Raw genomic sequence first — 23,828 nt, 5'->3', positions numbered from 1 at the left:
ATTTTGTGTTTGGATTTCAGGAGACCATGAGTCTCATTCATCACTATCCTTAATAAGTAACTCTGGGTGCTAAACAATAGACCCTCAGGTTCAGAGGAAAAAGCAATTCAAGCCTTAGCACGTTCTCACAGGAAGTTCTAAATGCACATAGATTTTGTGGTTTAGACCTCAGAGCTTCCTGCTGAAGCTTGACAAGGGTTAGCAAGTCTAAGAAGCTAGGAGAAGGCGGGCGGACGGACCACAAACATGGCACCCACATTTCAAAGCAGGTGTGTACTCACAATCTATTGTCTTATAACCTTAACCGAAAACTGTTTTTTCCCCTACTCCCCCTGAAGTACACTGAGCATGGCGGCTAAGCAGGCAGGGATTCTGACCTTTTCGCAGTGGTCTGTTAACACACTGAGGAGTTGAATCAACTGAGCTGTATCTTCTCCTGCCCTTGTGTATTGTCTGACAGGTGCCTGGCACCTCCACTATTAATGGACCCCCCTCTTCTCAAGGATGACACCACAGATCTTTGTGACCGTGTCTGCAGTCACAGAAGCAAGACCCTGATGATTATGTTTTTGGTGACTTTCATTGACGTTTTTCATAGAAATGTCACTCATCATAGAAACTGGCAAATAAGAAATGGGGTCAAGTTTGCAGCTGAGACCTGGGGAGCAGATTCTGGTGTCTTGGTGGGGATTAAGATGGCTTGGGTGAATTGGGGTCACCAAATTTGCTGCTGCTGTAACCCTAAGAAGCCTGTTTCTCGTTCCGCTGAGCTCCTTTCTACAATGAGTAGACAACAGGGTGAAGTTAAAGCCTTTATTCACTTCTGTTCACCAGAGGGTGGGCCAGTGTCCACCAGACATATAAGAAACCCAAGAGTGGTGGGCTATGCCCACCAGGTGGGCTGTGCCAAGAGACACGGGAATAGAGACTACCAGATGCTCACATCTGGGCTTGACCTCAGTGAGAAGCAAGGATCTCACCAGGACTTGCGCTCCATCACCCTCGTCCAAGGAATGAACTTGCACTGCTGTCCCTTTTTGGTGCAAGGGAGATTTACGAAGAGACGCTCCAGATGTTAGATCACGTGGCTGAGTTAGCTGTGCAAATGTGGCTGGCTGTGGCCCGTGAGCTGGGGAGGTAATGTACTCGCAGAGCACGCTACCTCACGGAAGTGCAGGTGTGCACACCTGGGGTGGAGGCATCCCACAGAGCCTGCTGTGGGAACGCAGTTTCCATCACTTTCAATTAGAGGGAAGGGACAGCCTCGTCAGGAGCAGATTTAGAAGTTGTCTGCAGCTCCGTGGGGAGGTTTCGGGCAAACCCGAGGTCTGGGCAGGGGAGGGCCTTTCTGCTGGGGACCTTGAGCACCCGGGTGAGGCAGGGGCCTCTTCTGCTGCTGGTGCTGGCCTCGGGGGCCAGGAGGTGGGGGGCGGAGACCCGCCGCCTGGGAACGACGAGCCGGCGGAGGAGGTTGCAGCAAAGCTGGATTTGGAGATGCTGAGCCTGGAATCTGGTGGGGCATCGGGCCCCCATCCTTGGCAGTTACTCTGGGCTCTCTTCTCTCCTCCTCTTCTACAAAAATAGAACCTTTGAAGAGTTCAACTTGGTAAGATAAGATCAATGCAACTATTTATTGGGGTACCTCCCACCTGCCAGGCTAGCTGCTGGGGGTGAGAAAGAGGAAGCAGAGGCCACCTCGATTCTCTGAAGGTTTCAGGCCTTATGGGGGAGACAGAAACGATCACCAGAGCAAAGGACAGCCTGGGCTTCAGAGAACTCGGGCAGCCAGAGGACCCTGAGCCTGGGCCGCCCCCCCACACCATGGGTGCCCACCCCTGGGCCGCCCCCCCCACACCATAAGGCCCACCCTTGCTTTCCTAGCAACCAAGCCCTGGCAGTGAGCATGGTATAATGGGCTCTGGGTAGCCACAGAAGCCTGAGTAACTTCTCCCCCAAGACAGCTTTCTCCGTTAGATCCTCCTCACACCCCATTCTGCTGAAATCCTCCTGTCACCCCCGGGATTGTGTGGCTGTAGTGTGAAGACAGGTGCTCGATACACAGTGGAGTCGGTTTTTAACATTGCTGTTTGAAGATCACACAGGAAATCTGTGAGATGCTCAGCTGCTATAGACTGGAGGCCCTGCGGGGCCCTTGGCCTCCTTGGGCTACGGTTCGAAACAGCAGTCCCTGAGCCCAAGGCCGCCTGCACCTGCCCTGAGGAGCTGGGCGCGGGAGGGTCCTGGTGACTGAGCGGCCCCTCTGTGTGATGTGCACCTGAAGGAGCAGAGTTCGGCTTCTCTGCCCCTCAGCCTGTGACTGTTCAGAGTCTGACTACTAGAAATCCAGGCCTCAGGCAGCCACGAGTGTGCAGACTCCAAATCAGATGACAGGGCTTTGGCAAGTGAGAGGCGGCGCTCAAAAGCACACAAGTTGCAGAGCACAGAGAGGGAAAACCCTCTGCCCATCTCTAGGGCCCTGAGGTCATGCCCAGGAGGACCCTGGAGGACTTTGACCTGGCTCGATTCCCAGCCAGGGGACAGTGGGAGTCCCGTGTGCTCCCCCGTGTAGCAAGCCAGGGCAGGCCACCTGTTGCAGGACTGTTATGCCATGTTTTGTTCACTTGCTCTGCAAACATTTCTTCTCCATCCTCTAGGGGAAGGTGCCATGGCCGAGGCTCAGACACATCAGGAGCCTAACGTCGAGTGAGTGAGACAAACCAGGACTGCAAATCACAGTGTCAGTCCTGCTAAGAGTCCCAGTACCCCCAGAACGGCGCAGGCCCCGTGAGCTCTAGGAGGAGGAGTAGGATGTGGCCAGGGGCTGAGGCCTGCCCGGACGTGGGGGCCTTGGCGTGTGGTGCAGCCTCCGGTCAGAGCAGGCGCCGCCCCTGCACGCTTACGCCCACAGCCTCAGCCACTGCAGAACACGCCCCCCAGGCCCGGTGTCGGCCCCCTTGCCTGTCTCCAAGGCCAGGACACAAAGTGGAAGCAGAGCCCAGGCCTCGGGGTGTGCAAGGCCAGGAGTGACCCGAGGGTGCGGCTCTCCTTCAACTTAGCACCCTGCCTCCTGCTTATCTCACCCTCGTCCTCACTCAGCCTGTGACCACAGGCCTTGGCGCCAAGTGGACTTAAATTTCCTCATGTCTAAGGCTCCTAGGATGATGCAAATGGTTGCGCAAGGGAATGAGTGAATATGAAGCAGAGAGATTCGAATCTGGTTCAAGCAACCGCTTTGTCAAGGTGAACTAGTCATGTGGGTCATTCCAGCAGGGTATAAGCAGGGGTGCTAGTGCTGGGGCCTTTGGCCATTGGGTGACGGAGAAAGGGCTTTGGCAGTGGGAGGGGGACCGAGAACAGGCTGCTCAGGCAAGGGGTGAGGAAGCCACATCTGCCTACAGGACTCGGCAAGCAGTTCTGTTGAGTGGGGCAGCGTGTGGGCGAGGCAGAAGTGAAAGCAGGGGCTGTGTGGGGTGCAGGGCCGCGTGGCCTGAGGAAGACCCCAGGAAAAAGTACAATGTAAAGGAAACGAATCTGAAGGTGGCCCAGGCCGCCACTGCCGCGGTGGTTCAGCCCAAGTCCCTGTTTGGGTGCCGGGGACGGCTGGCACAGATGTGGGCTCGCTCTCGGGAGAGATGCAGAGTGAGGGGAGCCAGTCCTGCTGAGAATGTGACACTGGACAGACCCCAAGGAGCCTGCCTGCCTGGCTCCCTGTCCTCTGATGGCTGGACAGCCTTGCTGGACCCCCGTCCCAGTGGCCGTGGAGCGAGTAGTGGGTCAGTCTCTGCACACACTCCTGGGACAGCCTGCATGCCCCAGGCGACGAGCAGAACCTTTGCACTTTGGATGGGTCCTCATCAGGCCTGATTGAAGGAAGAAACACTCCCAGCCCTCACACAGCCCCCCTGAACAGCAAGCTGGGAAGGTGGTTTCAACTCAGGGGTCTAAACAAGTGTGTTGCTGTGAGTCCCTGCACCCTGAACCTTCACCTGTGCTCCTGTTTGCTTGGCCCCGGCACACCTTGGCCACCTTCTCTGGAGCCACCTTAGAAACAGGGTTGGGGCGCCTCTTCCTACCCATGTAGGGGTGCACAGCTCATTCAGAATATGTCTACACAGCCTGACCTTCGTCATCACAGGTGGTGGGTTCCAACGAGGCAACCTGGATTCAGCTTCTCAAGCCCCCACAGCATCACCACTAAAAATTTGTTTTTCAAAAAGCATGCTAACCACAAAATGGAACAAACTGTAACCACCGGTTACACCCCAGCATTCGGAAACTACCAGGCTCCACGATTCTCTTTCCAGACCAAGTCTCTCCATCCCGAGTTGTTTCAGTGGGAACTTTGTCCCCGGCTGCCGTGGAACTAGGAGGGTCTGGGGGGCGGGGGAGGGGGGTGTCTTACCATCTCTCCTACTGTTTCGTTTTCTCCTCTTGCTGATGTAGATTATGACCAACACCACAAAGACCAGCAAGAGGATGCCTCCCCCGCAGATGCCGATGATGAGATAAATGTCCACACGTTTCACTGTAAGAAAAGCAGAAATGAGCTGGAAAGGGTCCTGGCCCAGCGCCTGCGAGTTTGCTCTGGTGGGGTTCCTGCCTTCTGTGTTGAGCTCTAAGGAGCTAAAGGAAACTTTCAGCCTCATAAAGGCCAGGCTCGTGGGAGGTGATGAATTGTGTCAGGCCCTGCGAGGGCACCTGCTGCTTCATGGGCCAAGGCCCTGCCCCCGGCCTCCACCGAGGAGAACATCACAGAAGCCTACATCTGAGAAGTTTAGATACAATCTAGTGCAGAGAAGGGGGTTGAGTTGCCCAAGGGCCTAGTGTCTGTTCCAGAGTATTTCCCTCTATCAGCCTCTGTCTCCCTGTTTCTGCACTGTCTGTCCAGTTCCCTCCAATCAGAATTTTACTTTCTTACCCTTTTAGATTCCAAAGACTCAGGAAAAACATTTCACTTGTCCAGTCCAGACCCCTGCCCTCAGAGTCGTGCCCCCTCCCGGGTTTTCTGCAGCGTGTGATACCAGCTCAGATACGTGCGTGAGCCTCAGAGGAGAACTTGACCTTCAGCAGCCAGCCCCCCAGTCACTGTCACACAATGAGACAACAATGACTCAGCATTAAGGGAGATGGATTCTAGTCTTGGCTTTTCTGTGCAGCAGCTGTGTGACCTTTAGCAAGTTACTCCACCTCTCTGAGCCTGTTCGTTTCTTTGCAAGAGATAATGGAACACACGCCACAGGGTGGCAGTTGGAAGTCGAGCCATTGATGGAGGTGAAGGTGCTTTGTCAAATGTAAAATGACACTCAAAGGCGAGGTCTTGGTCTTCAAGAGCTCTCTGCACTGGTGTTTCTGGGTGCTATTTCCTGGCAAATGTGCGTCTATCTGCCCTTTATGAGTTAACAGCAAGTGGGGCAGGGGTCAGGGAGCTTGGCCTTCTGGAAGCTGAGCCGAGCCCAGCATGGCGTCACCAGGTCACCCTTCTCCAGCCAAACACTCCTTTCTGGTTGAATGTGGGCTGGACATATTGAGTTGCTGCTAATGAGTAGGATATAGCGGGGGTGATGGGATGGCACCTCTGAGATTAAGTCACAAACAGACCATGGCTTTTGTCTTGGACACTCGTGTTTGCTCTCCCTGGGCTGTCTCCAAGGGGGGCTAGCTGCCATCTTGTGAGGGAGCCCAATGTCCCCTGGGTGGGCTTGGCTGTGCATCCCCCCCATGGAGCCTGGATGTGGTCACCAAGGGTGCAGCCCCTGCCAGCGTCCTTCCTGCAGCTTCATGAAAGATACGGAGCCAGAACCACTAAGTCACCCTCAGAGTTGCAGTTCACAGAAACTCTGAAACAGCAAGTCCTTGTGGTTTTAAATCACCTCAATGTGAGGTAATTTGTCCTGATAACTAATTCAAGTGCTATAAAATCCTCACTTATAGGCCTCCCTGGTGGCGCAAGGGGTTGAGATGCAGCACTATGAAGCTGTCCGCAGCCACTGCAGCATGAGTTCGATCCCCAGCCAGGGAGCTGACCCACGTGGTGTGCAGCAGACCTCTCCTGTCTTGCCTGCTGCTCCCCTCAGCAGTGTATTTCAGTAGATCCACCTGTTCTGCTCCCCACTCTGTCTCTGGTGAATCCTCTCACCTACCACATCTCTGGCCTGCACCACAGCTCTTGTATGCATAAATAAATCTTTAAAAAAATAAAATAAAATAAAACCCTCATTTATGACCACATCAGCCCAGGGATGCTTCCTGGGGTCACTGGCCAGCCACTAGTCTCTGTACAAACTCAAGGTCTCTGGGCAAACAGCAACTTTTTGTGCTTAGTTAGCCTTCAGCGGGGCTGGAAATAAAATCAGAGTATCAGACACATAGACTCTCAGGATTAGGAGGCTGAAGTCCAGAAAGAGGAAGGAACCTTGTCAAGGTCAAACTGCTAAGTCTGGACAAACTCGAAGCCCAGGCCCCTGGCTTCCAGCCCAGAGCTTAAGCACAACACTTGGCTGCCTCTTGAAAATTGCACCCGGGGCCGTGACAAGCTGGAACAGCAGGGAAGAGCTTACACTTTGGAGTCTCAGGACTGTCTGGTGCTGGATCCATGCTTCCTGTCCACTTCGAAGCAAGGGAACGGCCCCCATTATGGCCGGGGCCCCTCCCCCGGACCCCGAGATCTTCCTCACCCCAGGCCCTGCACTGCCAAGCTTTCTATGACCCTTTCTGTCTTTGCCTTTGATAGGAGAGGCTGGCCACCCTCCTCCAGAAAGCCGTCTGTTTTGCCTCCCTTCTCCACCATGAGCACAGTCATGGCCACTGGCTCACCGAGGACCTCGGCCAAGTCAGTTTGTCTCCCTGGGAAATGGGTGTTTGCCTGAGATAACCTTGACAGCAACTTCCACTTCTTCAGTCTGGCAAGTCTTTCTCCCAGAGATCATTTTTTTAATTGCCTGAGTGTACGCTGTGCTCACAGGAAGACCCCCAAGGTGAGTGAGCACAGATGCCCCCTCCCTGTGCTCCAGGCTTCCCTTGCAGGAGTCCGGGAGGAGCAGATGGGTTTCCGCTCTCATCCTGGGCAAGACAGCCTTCCAGCCCAGCCCCCGCACTCTGGTGTGGGCCTGGCAAGCTGTGCCCGTGAGGTGAACTTGGGATGTTTCTCCCCAGTGGGGCCACGCACCTGGGCAATCGCCTGTAACAATTTCCATTATACTGTCCTCTGAGCTGGCATTGTTGCTCGCTGTGCAGTTGAAGATGGTGGTCTCCTGGCTATGGTTCTTCCATTCGTACCCAATGCTCATGGTCCCTATAGTACCATTTTTGACGTAGATTTCGTTCTTTTTCAGTGTTAACGCCGCGTGAGTTCCATTCACTAGATTACAGATCAGAGTTTTGTTCTCACAATGCCAGGTGATGTCAGGTTTTGAGACTGCCTCTGAAAAGAAAATGAAGATGCAATTCATAATTTCTGATTTAACAGACATACCTGTTTAAAGAGGGGGAATGAGCCTCCCTGGTGGCTCAAGGGGTTAAGTCTCAGCACTATGAACCTATCACCAATCACTGCAACTTGTTCAATCCCCAGCCAGGGAGATACCCACATGGCGCAGCAGACCTCTCCTGTCTCCCCGCTGCTCCCCTCAGCAGTGTATTTCAGTAGATCCGCCTGTTCTGTTCCTGCTCTGTCTCTAGTGAATCTTCTCACCCCTCCCTTCCCCTACACCTCTGCCCTGTACCCCAGCTCTTGTATGCATAAATAAATAAATCTTTAAAAAAAAATAAAGAGGGGGAATTCGATGGCTGGGACCAGGGCCCCATTTCAAAGACCCCTAGTTATTTTCAAAAATCATTTTAATTTTATTTATATAGCACATTCAGAACAAATCTACTTCTAATAAAGTTCACAGATATATCAGTAAAAAAGTATATGAAATGTTTATGGGATTTTTTATACCTTAAAATGTTTTCATATATATGACATCATTTAATCTTAACAGAAAGGCTGATGTTTTTCTTCCTGTTTTGTAGATGAAATGCCCAAGCCTCTGAGAGGTAAAACAGGTAGTCTAGGGGTCCCCACTAATAAATGGCAGATCAGAAGAGGAGCCCCTTTCTGGAGTCCAAGTTCAGCAGCATGCAGACACGAGACGGTTACCATACCTGACGTGTCCCAGCCTCGGGACTTGAGGGGCATTGCTTCAAGAGCAGCTAGGAGTCTTACCTTGGAGGCATCATTACCTGTGTGACCTGGGCGCTTGGTCACAAGAGAATGCCCACCTTCCCCACCCATGGCCGGGTCCTGGAAAAGGGGAACAGGTGGGCTGCTTAAGCTCCAGAGGAGGAAGCACCAGCCTCTTCCTCTCTCAAAGCCACTGTGCTCAGTGGACCTCACTTGACAGAGGATGATAAAACACATGCCCAACCTGAGTGCCCATCAAAGATGATTGGAGAAAGATGTGCGATACACACACAAACACACACACACACTCACACATATACAGTGTGGGAATACTACTCAGCCCTGAAAAAGGCGAGATTCTGTTATTTTCAATAGCATGGATGGACCTAAAGGTATTATGTTTAATGAAATAAGTCAGAGGGAGAAAAACAAATGCCATAAGATTTCACTCATATATGGCATATAAAGAGATAAACAAATGAATTAAATAAAACATTTAGATTATGAGACCAAAGGAAAGGGAGAAGAGGTAAATAAGGTAAAAAGGGGACAATTGCATGGTGAAGGATAGAATTGGACTTTCTGTGGTGAATATAACGTAATATATACAGATATTGCTTTATGATGGGGGCTGGAATTTATTTAATGTTATATGTAATGTTACATCATAAAATATTACAAAAAAAATTTCCATTTTAGAAAAAAGAAAAAGAAAAACTTGCCCTTTCTGGCCACAGGGACGCCCTGGCCTAACACGCCCTGGGCAAGTGTTAGGTACTAATAATATAGGTGACATTTGCACTCATGACCATGAACTCCTCCCCCTTCCTGATGTGATTATAGTCAAAGGCTGTGTCATAAGAGAAAAGGGCCTGCCCTTAGCAGCAGAAAGGCCGGGTCCAAACCCTAGTGCTGCCACTTCCCAGCTGTACAACCTCCTGTTTCTTCTTTCTTTTACTCAAGTGGACAGAACGTGCTGGAACACCAGAGTTCCGTGTGATCAGGTGCAGCAGGAAGGACAGACATCACCTGAGCCAGGCAGGGTCAGTGAGGGTCGCTGTCGAGGGGTCAGGCCCAGGCATTTACCCATCTTTTCAAATGGAAACACCCTCTTTTCTAACGCTGAATGTTCCATCATAAAATACACACAAGTGCCTTAAGATTAAAAATATCTTGCAGTTTCACTCTCCAGAAATAAAAATTATTGGTGCTTTACAGTATATCAATACCAGGTGTTCTCTTTAAAATATTTTAGAACGTACAACCGGATTGTATGATTTTGGAGCTGGTCTTTTTTCGTTCCTGATCTGTTATAAAATGCTTTCTTTTATGAATCAATCAATACACACCTCCATCAGCTCTTTAAGTAAGTATTCTTCCCTGAAATAATAAATTAGACACTGCTGGGGACTTTTCACTCCTCCCCTGGAGTTAGTTGTTTCACTCACAGCGTGGGCAGCCCCTGTCCTCACGCCTGTCCCCTCCACAAGCCCTCCCTAGGAGCAGCTGGACGGCGGGGGCGCCTCCCGAAGGCGAAAGCTCTTTGCTTCTGGCTGCTGGGATTAACGCCTCTGCTGACACCTGCTTTTAAGGGGTCTTCCACTGCCTTCTCAGCCAGAGGCAACAGCTCCCTTACTTAGGAGATGTGGGAAAAGGACTTGGCTCGGTTTTCTTGCCGAAGCCTGGTCCCCACACCTATCCCCAAGACATATTAACCGTGACATTCACCCTCCGAGCGACTGGAGCATTTGCCCAAGGCCATGTGGGTAGGAATGGTGACCAGAACACAGATGGAGTTAAAATGCTATATGACATTCACACACGCTCACACACACACTCACGCATATGCTCTCTCTCTCTCTCTCACACACACACACACACACACACACACACACCCCGAGTGTGGTGACTGTTATGCCACAGAGACATCGCTGCCTCTTGGCCAAAGAGTGTGAGCTGTATTTTGGGGACAGTGCTCTAAAATTAATGATTAGTGTCGATGGCACAACTCCATGAATGACTAAAAGCCACTGAATTGTACACGTTAAATGGGTGGATTTTATGGCAGGTGAATTATAATTCAAGAAGGATATTTGGGAGAAAAAAAATGGGGCCTCTTTGCTAAAAAAAAAAAAAAACCACCCTGGCTTTGGATCCTGACTTCACTCATGCAGAGGGAACACTTTGGGAAATTGTTTCGATTCCTGATAGATAATGAGGGATAGATTCCTGATAGATAAAAGAGCCACTGACTCTCTGGATTGCCAGGAACCTTACATGAGATCGCGTGAGCCAAGCACCTGGCCGCTAGTTGCTGGCCATTGTCATCACTGTAACTCCAAAGGAGATGCAACCTGGGGCCATGTTGCACCCAGGATCCTGGTGACCCACAGGCAAGACTGGTGAGGTCTGGGGTTCCCAGGCCCCCATCAGAACAGACCCCACAGGCTCCATCCTCAGTCCCGCCCCATTCTGGAAGGTGCTCCCCATTCAGGGACTCAGGATGAGGGTGTCACCATTCAGGGCCTCAGGAGGAGGGTGTCACTAGCAGGGAGCTGACACCTGGGGTGTTGGGGCAGGCTGCTGCCAGCCAACTGCTGAAGAGAGGTAGGGGGGCAACCCGGATCTGCAGGGAAGGTGACATTTCCTGTGTGAGCGCGGAAGCGTGTGTTTGCTTGCTGAGTCTCTGGCCCAGGCCCAGGCTGGGCTGCTGTGTTCCTCCCCAGGCCCAGTGACCTTCCTCTTCTCACTTCTGAGCACCCCAGGCTAGAGTCCTGTCAATTCAATCCCACTTTCTCTTCCCTCCTGGGGCACGCAGCCATCTTCCCTGCTCTTCACACATGGCCCTTGGTGAACTCACCCTTCCCAGTTACAGGGGCCGTCGGCCATTAACTCCGGCTGCTCGGTGCAGTCACCCGGGGAGCCCTCACCCCTGCTGATCCCCGGGCCACGCTAAGATATTTGGATTCTGTTGGCCCCGGAAGAGACTTAGGCACCACTAAATTTTAACAGCATCTCAGTTGATTCAACCAGGGCTAAGAATCACAACACAGCCTCCCACCTGACTTGACTAGAGCAGGCTCCTGACCAGTTTTTTCGCCCCCATCTTCAATGTCCACCCCTGTCCTTCAGGGCCTTGTGTGACACCAGACAAAGCCACACCTTGTATGTTTTCTACCCATATCTGCAAATATTCTCTCCTACCTTCCATTACTCTGATGTGGAGAAACAAGGACTGTTCAACCTAAATTCATTATTCCCAGCACTTTCTGCCATTTTACTAATGACTCCTTCCAGCACCCTGGCTAGAAATTGTCTCCTTAGATAGGAGACCCCTTGTTCTCCAGCCAGTCTTCCCCCCCTGCCCCGTACCTAACTCACCCCCTCATCATTCCCCCTTGAATGAGCACCTCCTTTTTCCTCTGTCCTTCCCCTGACTAAAGCCACCTTAATCCAGCCTCCACCCCATACCTCTTTAGCCAGTGAAGAGAGAGTTTGGGGCAGACAGGCTTGAGGGGCTACCAAGGGTGTGTTTCTACGTGGGTGATTCAATCCCTCCCTTGGGATCACAGGAATTGCCAGTGAGCCAGGAGGGAAGCATTCACTGTGCTTGGGGGCTCCCCCAGGGCTGAAATCAGGGCCAGGAGCATTCCATAAATATTATTCCCCAGCTTGCTAAATGGCACCCCTGTTGAGATGGAGAAACTTAGGGAAAAAAGACTTACCTAAAACCTTCAACTCATAGGTTTCACGATGCAGCCCTTTTCCCTGTGCATCAAATATTTCAACCAAGTAATGACCACTATGGCTTCTCGCCAAACGTTTAATTTCCAGAGTTCCATCTTCAAACACTTTGTATGGTCCCTCTGTCTGGGGCTGCTTGATGCTTTTTTTGAATTGAACAATATTTCCAGGTATCTTCCAGCGAATGTTGTCTACAGTGTCACTGGTGTTAAATTTAATTTCCAGGTGGAAGACACGATCCAGGGCACCCCACTTGACAACGACGTCAGTCCCTGCACCTGCACCTGAAAAAGCAAGACAGTCACTGAGGTCTCGAGAGGCCCTGCCAAGGAAGGCTGTGACCATCTTGGCCCTCCCGCTCACTTCAGGTCTCCCAAGAAGTGTCCAAAGTTGACCGTGAGATCTTCACACCGACTTACCTTTGAGGGAGAAGCAGCAAATCAGAAGGAAGCTGGCTAAGATTTTGTAAGCAAGACTCATCTTTGGGGTTCGTTTCCTTGTGATTCTGAGCTCTTCTGGCAAAAGGAACTGAACTGAGACGGATGGGATCCACCCCCGGAGAGCTGAACCACGTGTCTCTCTTTTTTTTACAGTTACACACAGGCATACATGCACACACACACACACAGGCACACACACAGGCACACACACGCACAGGCACACACACACATTGGCACACTCAAACCAAGCCTGCTGATGGGCTCTTTTCTGTGCAGGTATGTTTAAGAGTGTGTTTTCTTATCACATTTTACTATCATAACGGGTGGGTCTTAACCCCATTGAAGAAAAGAGGAACTGAGCGGCTAAATAAAGTCACTCAGGACCACCCTTGAGTGAATGAGGAACCAAATGCAACACACAGCCCATCTTCTCCCCACCCTGCAGGCTGCATCTCACAAGATCACCTAGAAATGCAGGTAAATGTTCCCTCGTGGGTAGCAACATGCAAATATTTATCCTGTAGCTGCAAATATTGGAAAATGCCTTCCTGTGAAGTCATTATGCTCGTTCCCAAAAGGTGTTTTTAATGTTCTAAAATTGTTTTTGTTGTAAAAAAAAGACAAATATAAATTGAGCCTCAGCTGTAAATGCTTAAAATCCCCAGATCTTATGTAACTGCCATCCTTCATCAGTCTATTGAAATTCAGAGTCAGGTGAATAGAAACTTGCTCCAAAACAAATAAACATGTGTGGAGACAACGAAATCGTAGTAAACAACTAGAACAAATGATTCTAAAACGTTTAATATGGCGAATGCAAGAGATGGCTACGCAGAGGAACAGAGAAAGAGAGACAGAGGCTTGAGGGAGGCAAGGAGAGAGAAACGCGTATACAGGATGAAAAACAGAACTATGTAGCCAGGCACACAAGACATCCCATCTCAGGGAAGACACCAGTGGCAGACTCCCAAAGTAGAGTTCCAGTTTCATGGTTCTTTAGGATAGGCTGAGTGAAAATCTCTGAAATTGTGCTTATTTTCTGTTTCACCTTTAGTTCAAGAATGGATCTTTCAGCAAGTTTCCCAGATAATGAAGTTAAGTCAACGTGGTGGCTCTGAACTGCTGGGTTAAAAGAAGACTGAAGAGTGTATTTACCTCAGGATTGTGGGACAAATCCCTAATTCACACCAGCTATAAAAACTAACCAGAGTTGGACTAAACTCTTCCCTGTTAACAAAAACTATAATAATGTTAGAACCTAAATATAGGGGGATATTTTCATGTGTTGAGTAAGAAAGGCCTATAGACTAGATGTCCGATCCAAAGTCATTTTTTAAAAAGATGGGCTGATGAGCTAAATGAAAATGTGGTGTTTATGAATCAGCAAAGAAATGATGGACAAAATGAAAAGACATGACTGAAAATTGTTGTGATATTAGTGAAAATGTATTCAAATCCAAGCTATGCAAAGCATTTCTATCAATCAATGAGAAAAACTCAGTGTCTGAAATGGGCGAAGGCTATAAATGAGCAGTTTATGGAAGAAAGACTTGGTTGGAATACTAATATACAGACAAGAAGACATCTAATGTCACCAAAAATACAGCCATCTTCTGCCGCTCATGATGGGCTCATCATGATAAACCCGTGCTGAGCCCAAGACCTCCGAAGTGGAAGTGTGCTTAATAACCTGCCAGGAGCACAACTCAGCCCAGCCACACAATCCACAAAGACTCGGTGGTCACCCCAGTGTGGGCTGGAGCTGATTTTCATAGCTGCTGCTCAAGCATCACCAGAGACTCAACCTCCAACCCAGGAAAAAGTCAAAATTCAAAATTCCATGTACTGTTGCATCGCCGTGTAAGGCTCACCCTGTGTGAGTCAAAACATCATTAGTCAAACACTTATCAGCTGGGAGCTGTCTGTGTCTCTGTCACAGCCGTAAGAGGCCACTTTTCACCATCTGGCTGGCAAAATCAGAAAAGACAATGTTATATGATGGACAAGAAGCTGGGGGAAATTGGCAACTCCATGCAGTATTGGAGAGAACGTTCATCCATGCGTCCTGGAAGGCAGAATTTGGCAATTTCCATCAAACTTTAAAATATATTTTTGGGGGGGACTGGTAATTTTAATTTGAGGAATCTATTCGACATCAATATTTGCAGCAAGAGCTCTCCTGCTGAGGCTGCCCGCCCACGACTGCAGGCGCCACTCCTAACAAACTGTCCCTTTGCGGGCCGCTCTTTCTGCCCGTTTGTGTCTGTCTGGGCCAGTACTCTTGACTTCCTTTCCCTCTTTAAAATATACCTGCCCTTTAGGATATAAAAAAAAAAAAAACTTACATAAATGTGCAAAAAATCTGTTCAAGAATATTTGTTGTAGAAGTTTTTGTAATAAAAAATGCAAACAACTAAAATAACAGTATATTATATTATGAAATATTATATAACAATTAAAATAGAATAAAGTGGACCTAAGAGTGAGGACCTATTGTCTTAGACTATACAGTTACCAGTGGATGAGGAGAAAGGTCTGGAAGAATCCATGCTGAGCCATTGCCAGGACACCCTTTCAGGACTTAGATTTCCAGGAAACTAAAAGGCAACTTTCACTTTTACATGATCAGCTCTGGGACATTAGAAATCCTGGGAATGGACACATTTTTGTAATGAAAAGCTTGAAAAGAATAAAGAACACTTAAGACATATTTTTTCAAAAGTAGGTGCAAGTCCCTGAGTGACCACCGGCTTCCTGCTTCCTCACAGGAGAGCAGACGCCTCTCTGGCCAGCTGCCCAAGGCCAGCCGCCCAAGGTCACGTCCAGAGGTTGTGGTGATGCCACCACAGACCTGTCTCAGCTTTTAAAGGCGGTCCCCCTCCCTTCCACAACCTTGGTGGCTTTTCCTAAGTTCCCAGGGAGCAAGAAACAACAATTTTCTGCTTTTTTATTTTTGGAGACATTAATTCTGCTCCTATAAAGTCTCATTCAATTCTGAGTGAGGAGCATGGTTTCAAGGGCAGGAACACAAAAAAGAAAGGAATGGATGGATGGATGTAAATTTTTAAACTTCGGTAAGTAAAAAGCCACAAAAACATTAAAAGGCAAAGCACTAAAGGGGGCAAGTTATTAGCAAGATGTATGATGAAGATTTGTATCCTTGAAGTCATATTTATCTCATAAATGGAGGAAGAAAAGACAAACACGTTGCTACTAAAATGGTTCAAGGTCATAAAAAGGACAATTCACAAAGGAAGAAACACAATTGAACCATAAGCCTGTAAAAACAGAGTTGATTTAGAAATAACAGATAAAGAAATGTAAATTTTAACATAAGGCTCTGGTCATCTTTCATTTTAAAAATGAAAATTCTCATTGTTGATGAGGCTAAGGCTGATGTTCCACCAGCAGAAATTCAAAGAAGGGTGGAGTTTCTGGTGGACAACTTGCCACTGTGATTCAGAAGAAAATCAAAGATATTCTGTGTGGATCTATGCAGTCCGCAGCCAGTGTTGCAGCAAAGGAGACAGTGCAGGATTTATACCGAGACCAGGTGTAAGATTCCACACTGCAGGAGCCTTTATAAGTCAGAATTAGAAATAATTTAAGTATCCAAGATGAGGAAATGGATTAAGCAAATCACGACATGAATAAACTGAAAATGGGGGGAAGATCATGTAAATAACATGACCACATTTTTTTGCTTCTTAGTAAGCGGGAGGGGCGTGTGCTTGGGGCGGGTGGTGGTCCCTGCGGGCCGGGATAAGGGCTCTTATTCCATCGCCTGCGGTGGTTGTTGCTGTTCTGGAATCTCTCAACTGGACTTGTATTGCTGCTCAATTGATTTCTTTTTAATTCTAAGTGGGCCTCCCGCGTTCCGAGGGCGGTTCTGTCCCTGCTTCTTACGTGTGGTTTGGGGAAAATCCGGATGACTCAGTTTCTCCCCCACCGCATACCATCCTCCCTGCACCCTAAGGGTTGTCTCTCGATCGATCTTTGGTTGCTGACTCTTTCTGTCCAAACTGACGCTCCTGGGGCACCAGGAGAAACGGAAGGAAGAGTCAGCGCAGGAAGGAGAAGGTGTTGTTAGGGCTCTGGCTTTGGGGCCCACTCCCTGATGAGGAAATTCCCGACGTCCTGTGCCCACCTCCTCTCTGCAACAAGGTGAGGGGCCCCGAGAATCAGGCTGTGTTAACAGTGTAGCGCCCCGGCCCGGAGCCGGGGAATCAGAGCCAGGCCCTGGGCCAGGACGGCTGGACAGTGAGGCCGGGGGCTGGGCAGGGAGTGGCCATGGGCCGGGGTAGAAGCCCACGCAGCCCCGCAGCAGACAGCAAGCCCCGCGCGGTGTCTGCACAGCTCAACAGAGAAGTGGACAAGCAGTTGGTGGTTTCCATGCAACTGAGCATCTCGAACTGTTGGATTGGAAAACAGAAGCAATCCAGGGCGTCTCCCCTGCTCCCCCCAGCTCAGGTGAGGGTCCTGAGCAAGGGAGGTTCTGGGGTGGTCCTCCCACCCTGGGCAAAGCCAGCTGTCGAAAATAAAGCCCAGGCCCGGGGTGCCGCTCCCATCTTGGTGACACTTTCCCGGTGAGCCTGCAGGGTCCGCCCGAGCTGCAGCCCCCGCCCCATCTAAACTCAGGAGCTCCTCAAGCCACCTGGCCGCGCCCTCTGCCTCCACGCTGGCACTGCCGCTTGTGCCCTCCTGGCACCCGCCCACGGCCCAGGTGAGAAACCTGGCAAGGACCCGAGTGGCAGGTCAGACCGTCGGCTGAGCATGCTGGGCTGCGGGACGCCAGAGGCCCCTGTCTGCCAGGGCCGGCTGTGTCCACACGGGCGACTCTCAGCAGCCACAGGGGAATCAGCATCGGAGTCCACAGCCACCTTCACGGCCGGGCACAGACCCAGCGACGGGGATTTCCAGTTGTGAGTCGCACCCACACGTGGAAGGACAGGATCCCGCCGTCTGTCCCTATTGCGCAATCCCGTCACCTTTTCCCTTTTTTTAAGATTTTTTTTTTTTTTTTAGACTTTTTAATTGTCTTACATCACTGTTTGTTTTTGGACAACACTGGATCTCTCCCCTCAGGTGTGATCTCCACAAACCTCCCACCACCACGTCACCCAATATCATCATGCAGAGGGACGTGAGCCTCGCAGACCCGGCCCCAATGCACACGCGTGCCCATCACAACATGGGCCTCAGTTTCCCCATTTGTGACAAGCACAGACACTTCCTTCTCAAGTGTGTTGTGAGACACAATGAGATGAGGTGCGTCCAGGGCCTCGGGCAGCCCCTCGCCCCCAAGTCAGCTCTCTGTCCCATCTGCCACCAGACAGGAGGGCCTAAGAGCATAATAAGGACAAGCTGGAGAGGCCCCACCTTCAGAAATAAGTCAGGGAAGCTTGAGTCTCGGGGCTTCTAATACTTTCCAGCAAAAGTCAGTTACTTTCAATCGACAGGAACTAGGAAACTGTAAGTTTTGCTCTGCCTTTTATTTTCGTAGCCTTCCTCCTCCTGTGCATTTCCCAGGGCTGCTCGGCTATCAGGCCAACAGGACTGTGAGTTTGGGACCCAAGAAACACTGATGTGGGGGGCACGGGAAAACTGGTGGCTTCTCAGCACTCATCTTGGGCACACAAGCCCAGGGCACCAAGGCGGTGGTGCTGCGGCTGCCGGGTAGAGGAACCAGACCCAGGTCCTGGGCCAGGAGCACTGGACAGCGAGGCCATGGGCAGGGAGGGACTTCTCAGGGGCTGGACGTCCACGCACAGCCGGTGCTCACGGTTGCCTCAACAGCTGAACAGAGACATGATCGAGGGCAGCAGGAAGGAATTCAGCTGGAAGGTCACTTCTAATCTGGCCCATCTGCGGGCTGTGTGAGCCCCAAGACCTGCTTCGAGGCCGCTCGCTCATATCTAAGATGGGGGGGCAATCCTTCTGCTGGCTCAACTTCATTTAAAGGCGGTCGTGAGGCCTGGAGGAGGTCACGGGTGAAATATCTACGCTGTACTCCAGAAAGTTCAGGCCCAAAATGGAGGGAGTGTCCAGAAAGTCCTCCAGGGTCTGGTTCAGTCACAGCCAGACCCCACGTGAGGGGAGAAGGCAATCTCTTGAGGGTGGGGAGAGCTGGGCGGGACAGACAAGATATCTCCAGGCACCTGCCGCAGCCTATGGGGCTCGCGTCATTTCTGCAGGCTCCAAGCAGAGGCCTTGCCTGCTGCTGCCACCCTCTGGCCATAATCTGAACTGCACCCTTGCTAAGTGTGCTCTTGGCCTCACCTGATAGAAATTGTCGGTATTTACATAGTGTTTTCCAGTTTGCATTTCCCCTCCTCAAAAATTATATCCTTTCAGGGCCTCCCTGGTGGCGCAGGCAGTTGAGCGCAGCTCTGTGAAGCTGGCCACAGCCTCTGCAGTGCCGGTTCGATCCCCGCCGGCCTCGGAGCAACCCACATGGCGCAATAGACCTCTCCTGTCTCGCCCGCTGCTCCCCTCAGCAGTGTATTTCTTCAGTCGGCCTGTTCTGTTCCCCGCCTGTACTGTCTCTGGTGAATCCTCTCACCCTCCTGCGCATCTGGCCTATACCCCTGCTCTTGTATAAATTAAAAAAAAAATTATATTCTTTCATCTACACGCTATCTCTGCAGCACAAGCATGGTTGTAGGTAAAGAAACCAAAGCCTGGAGAAGTTAAATCAATTTCTGTGGCGAGTTAGCCAGCACCTAGCCCGGATTCCCCGACCACACGCCCTGGGCTGTGTCAGTCCCACCATGGCCATGGTGATTGTCAGAATCTGAGCCTGGAGTTCTCCTACCCTCCTTCCCTGCCTGTCCCCTCCCCAAACTCCTGGCACCCTCTCTTTGTCTGCGGCTGCCCAGGGGTAAGGGGTGGTGGGCACAGAGATGATCAATGTGCAGGCGCCCCATCTACCGGGGGAGTCAGGCTAAGGAGGGAGGTCAAGAGGCACCTGGGGCACACAATTCCCTTGAGAAGCCACCCACAGATTTGGGTGGAATCGATGGGACAGCAAAGGGGCTCCAGCTGACAGACCTAGGGCCAGAGCTGGCCCTTCAGGGACTAACTCGTGGAGACACATTCATAGTGAGGGCATAGGGAAGGTGAGTGAATTAATCAGGTTTTTAAGCCACTGGCCTCTGTGGCCATCACCTGCGGCCTTGATGGTGCTGATGCAGAGGCGCTGGGGTGCGGGATACACGTGCAGATGGTGGCCACCTGGAGCGTGGCGTGAGCATGCATAAGTGTGCACACCTGAGCCTGGATGCTGGGGAGCTACGCAAGGAGGGCGTCACTCAGGTGGAGGCTATGAGAACGAGCGGGGTGACTGCAGGAGAGGTGAGGCCACGAGAGAACGCCAGGGAGAGCCCAGAGAAGGAGTCAATATTCATGGGGGGCTGGGAGGCTCACTGCCTGCCTCCAGCCCCCTGCGCAGCCCACGCCTGCCTCCTTGCGTGCCAGCCCCCTGCCTGGCTGCCTGTGCTGGTTCCCTGAGAAAGCACTAAAGCCTGAAACTCCACCGAGGGCTCCAGGACCCTCCTTATCCATCTGCCTGGGTCTATAGTGAGCCTGCCCTGTGCCCACTGGCGCTACCCAAGGAAAGCCATTGCGGCAGAGGGCCCGGCGGGGGCAGAGCACAGGTGCAGGAAGCCTGAGCCTCAGGGCAAGTGTGCTCTGGTTTGGCAGAGGAGAAGCTGGACAGGGGCTGGGGCGAGGGTGCGATCCATGTCAGTCAGACTGTCTGAAGACGGCCCGCAACCGTCTCCCGCGTCTCCCAGATGCCCATTGCCAGGCACGTATGCATGCGCTTCTCGAAATAATAGCGAAGCCAAGTCTTCGTGACCTAGAGTCATTTCTTTATTCGCTGGGTTGTTCTTGACCACCCGCTTTTCTCGGCCAAGCCTCCTCTAGGCCCTGGGCCTAGACGCTGCCCACAACGAACTCGCCTGCTCCTGGGGACGCAGATAATAAACAAGATCAATAAGTCCATGGAAGTTAGTGAGAAGTCAGGATAAAAATAAGGCAGGAAGGGGGCGTGTCTGCTGGGGTCGGGAGCATGGCCAAAGGCCCTTCTGAGGAAGGAGCGGAAGGGCCAGGGAGCCGGCGGGCAGAGGGAAGCATCCCAACAGCCTGTGCTCGGAGCAGAAGCAGCTCAGGCCAACTGCCGTGGAGCCTGGTTCTCCCGCAGAGTCCCAGCAGTGGGAGGAGGGAGCCCTTTCACTCCCTGACTGTGCAGGCTTGACTGAGGTGTGGGAGGTGAGGCCGGCGGCCTGGGAGGCTCCTGCACTGGGCATACACAACTAACCACACAAATGTGGTGGCGTGAAACCGCCACCGTGTCATTATGCTCCTAGAATCTCTGGGCTCAGCTCTTCCTGTCCAGACACGTCAGTCGCGTCCTCCCCCCTGAGGATCCAGTGGCTGAAGTGGACGCCATGGGAAGGGGCCTGCAGGAGGCACATAACACCACCGGATTTGTCTGGAAGGCAAGATGCTGCCCTGGGCAGCCTGGGCTGTCCTCTGCTGGGCCCCATGTGGCTGCTCCTCACGCTGTGGGGCGCCTTCTGAGAGAGGGTTCAGGGAGGGCCACCAGAGAGCCAGGGCCCCGAGAAAAGAGGTGCAGCAGCCCCACTGCTGCGACCAAGCCCCAGGAGACCCACAGCATTGATGCCTGAGGTCCTGATTAGGGAGGGAGCTGGACCTCACCTCGGTGCAAACTGGATCAAAGAATTGACAGCCTTTTAAAACACCACCACTGTGTGCCTGGGGCGGGCCAGAGGGCCTTACCCAAGTGTAGGGTAAATAAAAAGTATCAGGCTTTTCTGCCCTCCCGCCATTAGGATTGATGATGGAGCCTGCGGTCCTGAATGCATGCCTGATGGCGGGCACCTGGAGTGGGGTGCGAGCATGCGTAAGTGGGTACACCTGGGCTGAGAGACTGGGCTTATAAGGGTGGCCTCACGGCGACGCCAGGAGAGCAGAGAGCGGAGAAGCAGAGAGAATGTGAGAGAAGCCCAGGGAGCCCAGACAGAGTGAAGACTTGGTGGGGGCTGGGAGGCCTGCCAGCCTCCCGGCCCCCCAGTACCCCTGCCTGCTGTGTACCTGGTAAAGCCTAATAAAAGCCTGCAAAAGCCACCAAGAGCTCCAGGACTTCTCACCCCATCTGCTTAGATCGTAGAGATCCTTCTCCACGTCCTCCTGCCTTTACACCAAGCTGCTGTGACGCTGAGCACTGAAGAGGCCCTACTTCAAGGCACTGGGCCTCACGGCAGAGCTCGCCCCAGGTGAGTGCAGGGACACATTCGTCACGGCCTCCCAGACGTGAAACTGTCACAGGCAGATGGATAAAGAAAAGGTGGTGTTTGCATGCACTGGAACAATGCTCTGTCTTGGAGGAGCCCAGCCTGTTCTTTTCAACAACAGGTGAATGTGGTGGACATTGTGCTGGATCACAGCAGGAGGAGTTTGGCGTCATCTGCTCCCAGGGACATCAGCTGGTCAGGCTCACGGGAGCAGATATGTGGTATGTCCTCGGGGGCTGGGGCAGGGGAGATGGGGGCCGCTGATGGGCATGAAGTTTCAGTTATGCCAGATGAATAAGTTCTGGGACCTGCTGGAAAGCAATGCCTCCAGTGACCCCCTGGTAGGTGTTCTTTTGCCCCAGATTTATCAACATATAACAGGCATATGTCATACATATTATGACATATAATATTTTTAAAGATTTATTTTTATTTATGCATATAAGAACTGGGGTATAGACCAGAGGCACAGGGGGGTGAGAGGGTTCACCAGAGACAGAGTGGGGAGCAAAACAGGTGGATCTACTGAAATACACTGCTGAGGGGAGCAGCAGGGGGACAGGGGAGGTCTGCTGTACCATGTGGGTAGCTCCTTGGTCAAGGATTGGACTCATGCCACAGTGGCTGGCGATAACTTGATTTCACACATATGTGAGATCACACAGTGACTACGTTTTTCTGTCTGATTTATTTCATTCTCTGGTTTGATTTCACTTGAGGCCCATACATGTTCTTTTCTGTGCTTTAATGACATTCCATTGTTTACAGATACCAAATTTTCTTTATCCAGCGTCCACTGCTGGGCACACAGGTGTTTCTCTGGCTCAGCCATTGTGGATGACGCTGTGATAAACACAAGTGTGCAGGATGGCTGTGATGGTGACCTCTTTTCCTTTGAGTGCTGACCCAGAGGTGGGATCGCAGGACCCTGTGGTGGTTCTGTTTATAACTTTCGAGCACCTCCCTACTATTTTCAGTAATGGCCAGATCATCATGTTAAGTGTTCATATGGCATAACAAACAGGGATACAGAAAACTCCAGCAGGTGTTGCTTTGGTGGACACAGTGTCAGGGGCCTTTTGTCCCAACTCATGTCCAAACTCATCAAATTGCCTACATTAAAGAGGAGCTATTCTTCGTACAAGGATGCTACATCTGAAAAAGCTGTTTTGAAAACAACACAAAAGAACTCTCCAGAAGTTTCCTGGAAAGGGGGCTGCATCCAAAGCCTCCTTTCCTGGTGACCTGTGTCTTGTAAACATATAACTGAACCCCCTCGAGCTCCATGGGAGATAGGGTGGTCGGTGCCAAACCAGTGCCAAGTACGTATTAATAAACCGTGAACCGAGCTGGCATCTTTGCAGTTTTCTGTAGCCTTTTGCTGCCTGGAAAACATTTTCCGATTAGAAGTCCCTGCTGTTTTATCTATTACACGTGAAACTGAATACGTCTCCGCATACCCACTGGGGGCTGGTAACATCAGAGTGTGCAGCGAGGGGGAAGGAATTAAAAAGGGAGCTAATGTGGTCCATGGGGAATGGCTGGGAAGGAAAACCCACTCCAGAAGAGCGGGGTACAGAAGGGAGGGCTCTTTGTCAAGTGTTATCACCACCTCTCAGCGCAGGGGTCTCGTCTGCTCCGTCTGTTGTCGGCACCCCAACATGGGAGAGGCAGCTGCAAAGAATGTCAACCATGAGCTGACTTGGGGGGGGAGATTTTCTCTCACCAGGCAGATTTGATTTCCTCTGAGTCGTATGCTTGCTTTTCTCTTTCCCAAAGAGCCCACAATCTCATGCGGGGAAAATTCAGAGTTTTATTGGCTTTCAGAGAAGAGGGAATTGGAAATGTTAGATAAATAGAGACCACATGGGCCAGCATTTCATAACAGCCCCAGAGCTGTGGATGAATGCCGGCCTAGGAAGCAGCAGGTTCGCAAACAGAAATGAGAAACTGAGAAAAACCCGATGGGAAAATTGCTGTGGGCTGGGAAGCAGGAAATGTGACCTCTCATCCCCCCTCTGTTGCATAACTGCCAGACCTGCATTGTTCTTGTGCTATCATGGACGTGGGGGTAGGGCAAGATTTGTCCTGCTTATCTGGCAAATCCAATGTGAGTCTAAAGGTCACTGTATATGGCAATGGCTGGGGACTCGGAAGGGACAG

General features: G+C 51.3%; 1 protein-coding gene across 2 annotated transcripts; it reads right to left on the bottom strand.

Annotated features, from left to right (window-relative positions):
• Positions 1-815: 815 nt before the first annotated feature.
• On the bottom strand, positions 816-12,447 carry CD2 (CD2 molecule). 2 transcript variants are annotated; one of them, XM_054691094.1, is made up of 5 exons: positions 12,328-12,447; positions 11,890-12,192; positions 7,166-7,420; positions 4,403-4,525; positions 816-1,587 (listed from the first exon to the last, which is right to left on the bottom strand). In XM_054691094.1, exons 1-5 carry the CDS (start codon positions 12,386-12,388, stop codon positions 1,280-1,282), a joined length of 1,050 nt encoding a protein of 349 aa, XP_054547069.1. In that variant the 5' UTR covers positions 12,389-12,447; the 3' UTR covers positions 816-1,279. The 2 variants fall into 2 exon arrangements, with proteins under 2 accessions (XP_054547069.1, XP_037354907.1); XM_037499010.1 differs by having other exon boundaries at positions 816-1,572.
• Between the last annotated feature and the right edge of the window lie 11,381 nt (positions 12,448-23,828).

This window comes from Talpa occidentalis, unplaced genomic scaffold (assembly GCF_014898055.3).
Source record: "Talpa occidentalis isolate TD23 unplaced genomic scaffold, MPIMG_talOcc4v2.1 talOcc4.9, whole genome shotgun sequence".
Classification (NCBI taxonomy): domain Eukaryota; kingdom Metazoa; phylum Chordata; class Mammalia; order Eulipotyphla; family Talpidae; genus Talpa; species Talpa occidentalis.
This window is presented reverse-complemented; position numbering and strand designations above follow the sequence as displayed.

Bases quoted from the DNA above. Each gene is read 5' to 3' on its own strand.
- CD2 (XM_054691094.1), bottom strand. From the start codon at position 12,388: ATGAGTCTTGCTTACAAAATCTTAGCCAGCTTCCTTCTGATTTGCTGC. The intron at 7,421-11,889 runs GTAAGTCTTTTT...TTTTCTTTTCAG, and splicing joins CTATGAGTTGAAGGTTTTAG to AGGCAGTCTCAAAACCTGAC. The intron at 1,588-4,402 runs GTAAGACACCCC...AACTCTTCAAAG, and splicing joins ACGAAACAGTAGGAGAGATG to GTTCTATTTTTGTAGAAGAG.